The 12080-nt window shown below is 38.9% G+C and overlaps 1 protein-coding gene across 6 annotated transcripts in view; it reads left to right on the forward strand.

Annotated features, from left to right (window-relative positions):
- RAPGEF6 (Rap guanine nucleotide exchange factor 6) overlaps nucleotides 1-12080 on the forward strand; it is a 137572-nt gene that overhangs the window by 102806 nt on the left and 22686 nt on the right. For all 6 annotated transcript variants that reach the window (XM_076350463.1, XM_076350466.1, XM_076350464.1 and 3 more), the window contains 4 exons: nucleotides 1504-1744; nucleotides 2880-3263; nucleotides 5323-5534; nucleotides 6433-6556. In XM_076350463.1, coding sequence (XP_076206578.1) covers nucleotides 1504-1744; nucleotides 2880-3263; nucleotides 5323-5534; nucleotides 6433-6556 — 961 coding nt within the window. The remainder of the gene's footprint in view (nucleotides 1-1503; nucleotides 1745-2879; nucleotides 3264-5322; nucleotides 5535-6432; nucleotides 6557-12080) is intronic.

Genomic DNA, 12080 nt, shown 5'->3' on the forward strand with positions numbered 1-12080 from the left:
TTTTTTTACAGCTGATGTTGAGGCTTTCTTTTTTCCAATGGGTAGAAACTTTTGATGCTGAATCATAAAATACCTGCTTACTTTTTGTCCTGAAATTCCTGCTACTTGCCCCCATAACACCATTAAGTCCTGATGCAAGGTCACTGCCCCATTAATAGAGATCTTCATTTCTTCCTTAAGTGGTGGATTTTGACAGAAAAAAATTAATGTATAGGCAATGGGGTAAGCAGCGTGTAAAACTCAGTGCTCAGAGAGCTGCTGCTGGGAGGACCTCGATGCACAGCCCAGCAGGCTGATTCCCCTGGCAGAAGTGTTGATTCCCCTTGGGCAGAGGGACGCCTGGTCATTACCTCCCCGCGGCACTCGCTGCCCTGCCCGGCGATCCAGGGGCTCCCCTCAGGTGGCAGGTCGCATACCTCAATCCACGGATTTGGCATTTATCGCTGAGGTTATTAAAGGCTGGTCAAATAACAGTGAGAGAAGTGAAGAGCTGCTTTGGAGGCTGTTGCTGTAATAACAGCCCTTCACTTCTCTCACTGGGAATCTCTGATGCAGGAGTTAATGGCACATCTGCCTCCGACATGGTTTTTGAATAGTTGCAGGCTCTGAAGACGTGGCTGAGGGCTCAGTGAGAGCCTCCCACCTTCTCAGGTCTGCAGAAAACTTGTGAAGTTTTAGTCTTCAGAGTTTAGGGAGGGGAAAAACTCTGCTTCCCTGAGTTTTAAATTAGTGTGCACTCTGACTCTTGACTCTTTTTTTTCCAATCAGTTTTATTTTGAAAATCAAGCCTTCTGTAATAACTAATGGAGCAAATTATTTCCAATCATCAAGCTGTACATTAAACGTGTTTCTTTAGATACTTATTTCCTGCTGTAGGCTGCCTCAGATAAAGCTGTTCTCTAATGCATTTATAATACATAAAATGTGCTATAAATAAGTACACTAACCAAAGAATTAACTGCTGGCAGCAGCTTAGTTCCTTCAGGGTGAGAGACAGAGTGTAAAAGTTTGCAGCTAGTAATGGGAGCAACCAAATCTGCCTTCCTCTTCACGTCCTCCCGCCCGCAGCCCATCCACGCGTGCTCGATGGCTTCCCGTCCCTGGGAAGGGTACCCTGGCACGCACGTTGATTCTGGCTCTCGCAAAGACAAAAGAGCCAAAGAAGGAATGATGCTGCCAAAGTTTTTGAGACACGCTGAGAAGGACAGTGTACAGCTCAGTAATATATCTAGATGTCTTGTACTTTGATTGTGGTCATGGGATGATAAAGTAATTGAGTTGTAGAAACGCAGGGAGGAGAAAAGTCCTCTTTTTTTTTTGTCCTCTCGAAGTTGAAGGAGACGACTGATTATTTTAATGAATATTTATGAAGTCCAGCATGGCTTTTTTTCTTGCTAGCTGCTTTTTGTTTTCTGGCTATCAAATGAGACAGTAAATGACCTCGTGTCTTTTCAAGGGACAAGTAACTTCATACATTAAAGGTGTTAATTCTGTTATTTTTAGATATTCCGGATCAGGTAATAAGAGTTTTCAAAGCAGATCAGCAGAGTTGTTACATTATCATCAGCAAAGACACTACAGCAAAAGAGGTTGTGAGTCACGCCGTCCACGAATTCAACTTGACGGGAGCCCCGGAAACCTACTCCCTCTGCGAAGTGTCTGTCAGCCCTGAGGGAGTCATCAAACAACGGAGACTCCCAGATCAGTTCTCAAAATTGGCCGACAGGATTCAACTCAATGGACGGTAAATGGGCCCTTGTTGTGATTTCGGTTTGGATTTATTTGCCTTTTAGGATTGAAACAGCCGAAAGAAACATTGGAGAGGGATGTTTTAATTAAAATAGACAGGTATCTGTTAGAAGAACAAGCAAGCTAATGTCAGTAACTTACACTTCCCTCTCCTCTTTTTCTTCCTTGTTTCACCTTCCTCTTCTGCACCCAAAGAACCCCTCCCCAAATGTACAGCAAGCTTGCTTGATGATAACTAAATGTAGCAGATCAGGATAACATATATAGTGGCTTACACTTAAGAAGAAAAAAGTTACATTTGTTCTGACACTCTCCACATGTACTTCAGGATTAAAGCAAACAATTAATTTCTTTCTCAGTGATGTCATGTTGCAATGAACTGATACTAACCTGAGATAAATTCTTCCATTTTTATATAAACCGTTATGAATGTTTCTGAAATGTTAAGTGCTTCAGTTTTATCTGATGACCTGATCCATACCAGAAGAAAGTTTATTAAGTAAAAAATTCTTCAGTCGTCTTTGCTAGGCAACAGAGGGAATTTATGAGGAATAAACTTTTGTATATCTGAAAATGATCTGCTTGGGACCATGGAAATGAATTTTCCAGATACATTTTCATTTCCTGAATACTATGTGCTTCATGTAAATATTAATATGCCACACTAAATTTATGTAAAAAATCACACTAAATTTGTCTAAGAAATGGAGAAATACGTTAACAAGAGATTTCTCAGGACTAATGTGTATTTAAAATGTTATTTTGCTGCTGGATTTACAAATGGAAAAGTAACTGACCTTTTTCTGAAGGTGAAAGCTACAGCATATTATGGAGTACAGTATAGAAAATATTAGCAAAGAGGTAGATTAAAACAGCTTTTGAAATGTTTTTTTTACTTCAGTAATGATGGTATCTTATACCAGCTAAAGCACAAGGTTATGCTGTCCCTTCTTGCCTCTGTCTTTGCCTCTTACACTGGGTTGTCAACAGTAACGTGGAAATACTCTCGCGTAAACACCCCTGCGCTGTCAGTAATGTCCACGTTGATTGCTGTAGGTCAGTGTCTTTGTGTTCACAAATCCTTTGAAGAGCATCTCTAACGTTTTTATTGTAACTCAATTATTCTGTAGGTATTATCTAAAAAACAATATGGAGACAGAGACCTTATGCTCAGATGAGGATGCTCAAGAGCTACTGAGAGAGAGCCAAATTTCCCTCCTACAGCTGAGCACTATCGAGGTCGCCACTCAGCTTTCCATGAGAGACTTTGAATTATTTCGCAATATTGAGCCTACAGAATACATCGATGACCTTTATAAGCTGGACTCCAAAACAGGAAATGCTCACCTGAAACAGTTTGAAGATGTCATAAATCAAGAGACGTTCTGGGTTGCCATGGAAATTTTAGCAGAGCCCAACCAACTCAAAAGAATGAAGATTATTAAGCATTTCATTAAAATTGCCCTCCACTGTCGAGAATGCAAGAACTTCAATTCCATGTTCGCGGTTATAAGGTAAAATACTTCCCATTTGTCAGATCTGATTTGCGCTGTCAAAGGCAATTCTGTTAGTCTAAACGGAAAGAAAAGAAATAGGTGTATCCTGAACAGATTACTGACGGTGCCGGGTGGTTTTAAGGGAATTACCAAGCTTTTCAAAAGCCAGACTGTGCAAAGAGATGTATTGCCGCTGCAGTCCTTTCCTTCCTCAGCCTCAGAAGTTCAGTCTTACTGCAGTGGTTGATGTGACTGTCTCTTTAACTGTTACCTAGCAGGGAAAGAGAAGATTTGGACAAAAGCACTGTTTGACTGATGAACTTCAGAAACCTGCCTGAACATTGCTGTCGTTTTCTGTGATTCTGGCACCCAATTTCCCTTTTTTTTTTGCAGTCATTGTTACTTTTTCAGTGTGCACTGAGTCATATCTGCGACAATGAGATTACTTTATTTCTTCCTTTCATTGTAAGGACTTCCTCAAATCAGTCTTGTTTTAGTTTAATTTTCCTTGTCATTCTTTCCTGTCATCTGCTTGCTTCTCCAGTTTTTTTTTCTCTTCATACGCACATTTAGACTTTCTCTTCTGATTTATGCTAGATGCTGCTACTTTAACAGCATGAGTTCAGCATTTCCTTTATTTGCAATTATCTTATACCCAGGTTTTACTTTAGGGAAGAAAAAAAGTGCTGTGATTCATCAGACAGAGGTCTGGATTCATGCTGTATCCCAGCACCGGCACTATCTTTGAAAATACCGTTTTTAAATATTTTCTTCCATGTCTAGCCAGTTTATCAAATGGTGTTGGCTTCTGTTTAGTCACACATTAAAGAATTCATGAATTTCCTTAAAGGGTACTGGGTGACCATTAGGGCTGGGGCTAGTCATTACGTGGTGAATACACATGTGGATACTGAATCTATATTCTGCTCTCTTAATTTCTCATGGTTTGTTGTAGGTGGAGAAATGACTCTTCCTGCTTCTCAGTTAAGTCTAATCAGGCCATGACTGAAGTGGTCTTTGGTCAAAAAAAAGCAAATAAATTAGCTTTTGTTTTACCCTTATTTCCAGAGGAATATGTGGTTTCTAGCATATGCCACAGGGGTTCTTTCTTGCCTTGCATTGCATATCAATACGATGCCATATGTTTCATGAAATAGGAAGATAACCATCCTAATGTAGCATGTAAAAGAGGAGCTGTATGGCGGCATATGTTTGATTTTTTTCATATGAGAGAAGGCTTTGTTTGTGGTTTGACAATAGCATAGAGAGAAATCTGTATTTAAAAAAAAAAACAAAATGAAATAAGTTTTTGAAGCTTTCAAAATGAGAAAAAAATCTTAGAATAGCATATCCAGTAATTGTATGATTCTGGATTTACTAATGAATGCTGGAGAATATCACTTTCCAGTTCTGCAGCTACAAGGACTTTGCAGTCATTGCAAAATTTCTTGAGCAAAGTGCGTGACAAATTATGATGGGGAGGATGGGTAGATTTAATTTTGAAAATTTTTTTTTTATTGCATCCAGATAATTCTGGATATATTTTTACTTAATGAGAACGTGGGCACAATAGCAAGTTTTAGCATATCTGCTGCTTCTAATACTCAGTCTGTTGGTGCTCGTTTACAAATGCTCCAAACATACTCCTCGTAAGTCTTTCTGCTTTTGCTTGGGATAAGCTGTGCACTGTTCTCAACTGCTACTGTAGCCGTGTATTCACCTCATTAATTTTTCCCCCTTTTTGTCCTTATTGCGGTATACGTTTTTACAGGAGAGAAGCGGTTCTTAAATTAAATGGGCATCAGTACCGTGTTGCAGAGAGATTGTTTTGGCAGGCTAATTTGAAATTTGTACCTTGTGAATAGGAAGCAGTCATGCTTTTTACAGTTCTCTTTTTCACATGCTCGCAAGAGTGAACAGCAGAGGTTTGTTGTGATGAACTTGCAGCCTGGCGTTCACCCAGCTTTGCAGTTAACCTTGTGAAAGCTATTTTTAATCCTTAAAGCCAACCCTTTACTTCCATGTGAAAGGTAATGATTCTGCTAACAGCTGATAATGAAATGTATCTGCCTTACAGTGGGTTAAATCTCGCACCAGTGGCACGTCTCAGAGGCACTTGGGAAAAGTTACCGAGCAAGTATGAAAAGCACCTCAGAGACCTTCAAGATCTTTTTGATCCATCTCGAAACATGGCAAAATACCGCAACATCCTTAGCAGCCAGAGCATGCAGCCTCCAATTATTCCACTTTTTCCTGTTGTCAAGAAGGATATCACGTTTCTGCATGAAGGTAATGTCAAATATAGAGAAATAATAAACTAAGCATTGAATATGCTTTAGCCCTTTCTTCAGTGCTCTGATTCAACAAATGTCTGAAAGAAACTGCCACCAGTAGGATGCTTTTGATGCGTCCTTTGTAGGAGTAAAATAAAATAGAACTCTGAATGCATAATGAAAGAGACTGATCCTAGACAAAAATTAAATGATAATTTTTAATATTTTAAAAGCAATGCTTAATCTTCATCAGCTGTCCTAAGGTTTAGAGTGGCGGAGTAGGTGAGTGTGCTAACTGGTAGTTACACTACTTCAAATACATTTCTCTTACAAAAACTTGTTGCTGCGATGTTTCTAGGTTTTCGTTCCATGTTGTGGCTTTCAGACAGCTGCAATGATATAACGCCTCCTACTCTCGCTTTCAGCATTTTCAAGGGGTTTTGTTTAAACATTTCCATTTTTTTCCTTTTACACCAAGTTCTGTTCGTAATTGGTTAAGGTGTTAAGCATTTCCGAATACACCCAATTCTTGGTTGTGATGTTTCAGAACTATTTGAACTGATTTCAGAATGTGGACGCTGTTGATGTCGGTTCTATATTTATGTTATTTTAACATCTATGCCAATGAATTTGGGCATAGTTCGCTTACTCCTCTTTCCTCCTACTAATACTTGTTACTTTAGAAATAGATTAACAAGAGCAATACCAGGTAGTCTGAGTGGGCCCAATTATCATTTGTGTTTTGCCAGAGTTTCCTGTTTTCTTGCTATTTTGATTAAAGCAGTTTTGTTGATGGAGGGGCAGGGAGGGAGGAAGGGTAATGTGGGGGACTAGAAACACATTGCCCATTAAAAAGTATTTCTTACTCTTTTTTTCTTTTTCCATATGTGTGTGTGTGTGTTTCAATTATGCAGGAAATGATTCTAAAGTGGATGGCCTGGTAAATTTTGAGAAACTCAGAATGATTGCCAAAGAAATTCGCCAAGTTGTCAGAATGACCTCAGCTAACATGGATCCGGCTGTAATGTTCAGACAAAGGTGTGCAATTTAGAAAGACAGTAGGATTGAAGGTGTCTCAGAGCGGGAAGGAATCTGGGTTTGTGTGTGCATCAGTACGTTAATATTTCATTGTGTAACTTACCATTGACATCTACCATCAGACCCGCAATCTTTATCAAATTGTAGCAATACAATTGATGCTCCCAAGACCTGCTTTTAACAACTACTAAACCAATGTGTTGTCTTTAAAAAGCAAAGAAGTAGTTCTAATTTTAATGATTCATATTTTTGCTAAATAAAATGTTAGCGTCAGTAGAGTTTTGGGAGAGGTATAATATTAGGGGGGTATAATACTATCTATATATGAGAGAGAGATCGAGAGATCTAAAAAGCACCTAAATCACCCATATATAAATCTGAAATGTTGCTTCAAAACAAAACCCCACTGATAACATACAAAAACCAAACAAAAGATTTTTTATTTGTTCTAAACACAGCTTGCTCCACCTTCATAATGTTTGATATGTTCAGGGTGTAAGCAGGTGGAGGGTGTTTTCTTGTTTTGTTTTTTCTTTGGGGGTTTTTTTTTCCCTGATGCATAATATCAGGCTCTGTGTTAACAGACTGCAGTATAAAAGCACCATGACTTCTAATCTGGTGCTGATTAGCTCCAGATTATATTTAGTGGAACTAAATAATTTCCTGCATCTGTTTGCTTCCCCCTGGCTGAACCAAAAGCATCAGCAACTCCATTGTGACTGTGCAGGGTCCTGATGCCTATAGACCCCTGCCGAGAAGGGTTTTGTTGTCCTTTCCTTGCATTGTTAGTTTGCCTCTCAAACTAATGGGCCAGACAAAAAAAAAAACCAAAACCTCAGGATGCAGTTCAGGTGGGGAGTTGGTGATAAGATGATGTTCTGTGCTGAATCACTACACGGTTTCTAATTCAAAAAATGACAGAATAGTCTTCTGAGTCATCTGTTACGTGCGTATCCCCAGCAGTGTCTGGCCAGCAGTGGAGAGCTCTGAACACCATGGAGTGAGCAGAGCACAGAGGAAGCTTAATGGGCAGTTGCTTGGGTGAAGTGTGCTTTGTGCAAGCCCTAACTAAATTCCAGTTGATAGGTCACCTGTGCAGTTGTAATTGCCTTTGATTTATGAATTCAGTTGCATCTGTGCAGTGGAAGGAAATAGCGTATGCAAGGATACGTAGCATATATAAGAGCATAGAGATTTGGTTCCCTGTGGTCTTCCAGTGGTCAGGATTCACAGGCGATCATGAATCCTGTCTGGTTTTTGTTTTCAAGGCTGACTGTCAGGAAACATAGGTATTCTGTTTAAAATTGGTCCAATCGAGGTTTGAGACAAAAATAACAGATCCCTTGTTAATATTCTTTAAAGATGGATTCGTTTCAAAGTGGAGATTCACCTTCATGCTATTGGATTTGAATTAGCAAAATTTCCTTTTCAACATAAAGTTTTAAAGCTACTTACTGATAAGTTATGATTGCTTTTCAGAAACTTGATGAAATCAGTCTATAAATAAATTTCCCTGATGCCCCGTGCACTTTCTAAGACCTAATGAAGTCTAATCATTAAATGAATTTAATAGTAAATAGTTACCTTTAGTATGTTTTTTCAGAATTACAGAACACATTTTAATGACCATAATTTAAATTACACACACTGACATAAAATGCTTAGGTATCTAATATTAGAGATAGTGCCAAAGATTAAAAGAAAATAATTCCATGTTTTCGTATCATTTTATATTCATTTTCATTGCCTCTGGTGTTTGATCTATCAGTTTGTGTTATGAAGCACCAGTAAATGCTTTTGAAGATTAAAAATGAACAAGAAAAGATGTTTGTTAGTGGTAACATGAGACTTGCTAGCAAGTTCATTACCGATTAATATAGAGCATCTAGTTTTTGAGCGTGTATTTGGCAATTAGCTTGTTTTCCAGCAAGCAGTGAAGAGAAAACAACGTTATAAACTTGAATACTGATGATGATCTCTCATACACTTACTGCAATCCTAATGCAAAGAATAAATTAATTTAATCACACTTTCTGCAATATGAATAAATTAAACAGTTTTCGCTCACTCCATCAAAATTGAATTTGACTTATGGGAAATACTTAACAGGAAAATTTAATGCGAGTTTGGTTTTTAAATTCATAGGTTAAACTTAAAAAGAAACAAAAAAACTGATAGATGTTCTTCCATGTTAAAGTATTTGAGCAAATCCTGCCCTTGCATTCCATTAAAACATTGTGTTATTGTTTGAGAAGAATTTTGCTGTATAGAAATTTTTTCTTTTCTGTTCTTTCCTGTCTACATCTTTCTTCCTGACTCTCAACTGTTTTATTTTTTTCCTGTGCTTTTCTGTTCAAATACATGCTTCAATGTATATGGCTCTTGCTTACAGGAAGAAGAGGTGGAGAAGTTTAGGGTAAGTGTAGAGATGAATGCAACTAAGATAAATAAAGATTATGCAACTCTTAACATACTGCATCCTCCTCGTTAGTGCATGCATCTGAAATACAGCATGCATTTTTATTAACCCTGCAATACATATTTTTGGAAAACAGGAATAAGGGGTTACAGTCAACGTTATACTGCAGCTATAAAAATTCTGAGTTGCTTTTGTGTACTACATAAGTTGTTTGAGTTTTGGCTTTATGCATTAAAAAAAACCTGCTGTGCAGTTATATTGGAAGGCAAACTATTTTGGGAAATAAATAACTTGCTTTTTAACATGTATCAGAAAAGTTTAAGCCATTCTGCATTTCAAACTATAAGGACACTTTGAATTGTGATAATGATCTAGTAATTTCCCCCCTGAATTTTGAGTTCAAGCTTCAAAGTATTTATTTTTAGGATATATTTAAAATGTATCTCACATTTCATACACCAGAATCCTCATTGATTTCCCTGGGAGTCTTGATTGTGCGAGGACTGAATAATGAAATGACCACAAATGAGAGTACTAAGACTGGCTAGTGACATTCCTGACTGACACATGGCAGTGATTTTAAGATGACACTGTAGCCATATTTTATGTGTTCTTATGTGTATTTTTGCCCATAAATTGTTCTCTGTGTACCTGAGCCTATGTGCCTTTGCACTTAGAAACTCTACTTCTTTTCATACTGCGGGCATCTGGTTTAAAGTCAGCGATGCATTAGTATGTCAACAGTTTGCATAGAGGATGGAGGCAGAAATGCTCACGGTGCTTCGCCCTCCGTACAATCGCTTTGAAAGTCGCAGAGGAAGCCTGGTGTGGCAACGTGGTTTGTCAGCAGAGTATCCAGGCACTTCTGTGCAGAGGACAGATTTACCGCCACCAACAGTGATGGGGACAGTGCCAGGACTTGTGCTAGGCAAACTGGGAGAGCAGGTTTGGATACTGGTCCTGATGCGAAATCAGCAACGTGTGGATGCTGATGTCTCGGTGCAGGAGAGCTCGGCTGGCAGCGTTAGGTGGTCAATAACCAACCGCTCACAGTGCAGCTCACGGGGGGAAATACCTGGGACCCAACTGGAGCCACCATAATTTCTAGCCCCTGGGATTACTGTGAACACAAGTGAATAAGGAAAAATCATTTTTAAAGGAAATTGAATTAAATTGCCTTAAAAAGTCAAGTCCAGACTGAAAAGAAAAACAGTCTGTACATAAGCAATAAAATACTTATATCATTAAAAATAAACATAATGTAGTTTCCTGTTTCATTATATAATAGGTATTAGCTTTGTTTTTATCGGTAGGAGAGGGGAGTGAACCCTTGGCTTGAATAGGTGTGAACAGCCCATCATGCCTTTTGCTGCTCTTTGCCTATAATAGCATGACTTTTTAATTTAATTAAGCTATAAATTTCTGCCAGTTTTTATGCTTATATTTTTCTTAGATTGATTTATTTAACAACTTCGAAAATATTGCTGTCAGCTGTTTCCCACCATTTCTTATTTTTTAAGCTCAGTGAGCTCGATTCCTTAGACTTCCTCAAACAATATGTTTCGTTCTGACTCTTTCAGCCGTTACGGCTCTTCTGTGCTGGAGTTTGGTTATTCTGCCACTCGTGATTCTGTAAACGCACCCAAGATCTTGATAAACAGCTTTACAAATAATTTGACCTTTTAAAATAGTTATTCCTCTGAATGTTTAAAAAAAAAAAACAAACCCACAAACAAACAACTTCAAACAACTTTTTTGACACTTCCCATTAGAATTTACATGTAACACATACTGTGATCTCCCTTTATTAAAAAATGGATTAGGACTGGTGTGGCCATAGGACTTTTGATGGTTGAAAGAGGTGATGTGTATATTTGAACTATACCAAGATCAGTTGTTTGGTCACTGATTCAGTGTGAATAGGAGTGACTGTCAGGGAGAGTAACGGATGTACGTGAACCATTTGGGGATTATTTATTTTTGCTTCAGTTGCTGATAGAATTGGCAGCTCAAAATGAGGGGCGTTGCGGAGCGTCGTCTTTCATAGATGCAAGTCTGTGCATATGTGTATTATCACTGCCTTCCTGACCTTTGTTGGGATACATTATTTTAATGAGCTGCTCTTCTGCGAATGTTTTTACTTAATTGGAGAAAGAAGTTAAGTGCGTAATATAATGTACTTTGCATATTTAACATAATTTTTCCCCTTATTTAAACATTGTCAGGAGCTCAGTTTTCTAAGAGGATTACACTAGTCACTCACTTCTGTACTCAGCTGAATTGCAAGAAGTTTCTGTTGTAAGCCTGATGCAAACAGTGGGTACCAAATGCCTTAAACGGACAAAGTTATCAAGTTTGCCCACTCTCATAATCTGCAGTTGAAATAGCGTGGTGTCGTGGTTTAACCTCAGCTGGAAACTGAGCACCACGCCGCTCGCTCACTTCGCCCCCCGCCCCAGTGGGATGGGGGAGAGAATCAGAAGAGTAAAAGTGAGAAAACTCATGGGTTGAGATAAGAACAGTTTAATAATTGAAATAAAATAAAGTAAAATAATAATAATAGAAGAATATACAAAGCAAGTGATGCACGATGCAGCTGCTTACCACCCGCTGACCAATGCCCAGCCAGTTCCCGAGCAGCGGTCGCTGCCCCCCGGCCAACTCCCCCCAGTTTATGTACTGGGCATGACGTCCCATGGTATGGAATGTCCCTCTGGCCAGTTTGGGTCAGCTGTCCTGGCTGTGCCCCCTCCCAGCTTCTCGCTGGCAGGGCATGAGAAGCTGCAAAGCCCTTGACTGGTGTAAGCACTGCTCAGCAACAACTAAACCATCGGTGTGTTGTCAACATTGTTCTCATACTAAATCCAAAACACAGCACTGTACCAGCTACTAGGAAGGAAATTAACTCTATCCCAGCTGAAACCAGGACACGTGGGTTTTGCAGTACAAGGCTGCTATTTATTAGCAGAGCTAAATGGGTACTTTACGCAGCATTGCGCCTCATTCTTGCTAGTTCCACACTTTCATACACAATCCTTTTCTAGACTCAAATTGCTGCCTTCAATTTACCAGAATATTTTAAGACAAGAGTTGTTTTAATGCTGT

Source organism: Aptenodytes patagonicus, chromosome 12, assembly GCF_965638725.1.
Source record: "Aptenodytes patagonicus chromosome 12, bAptPat1.pri.cur, whole genome shotgun sequence".
NCBI lineage: Eukaryota > Metazoa > Chordata > Aves > Sphenisciformes > Spheniscidae > Aptenodytes > Aptenodytes patagonicus.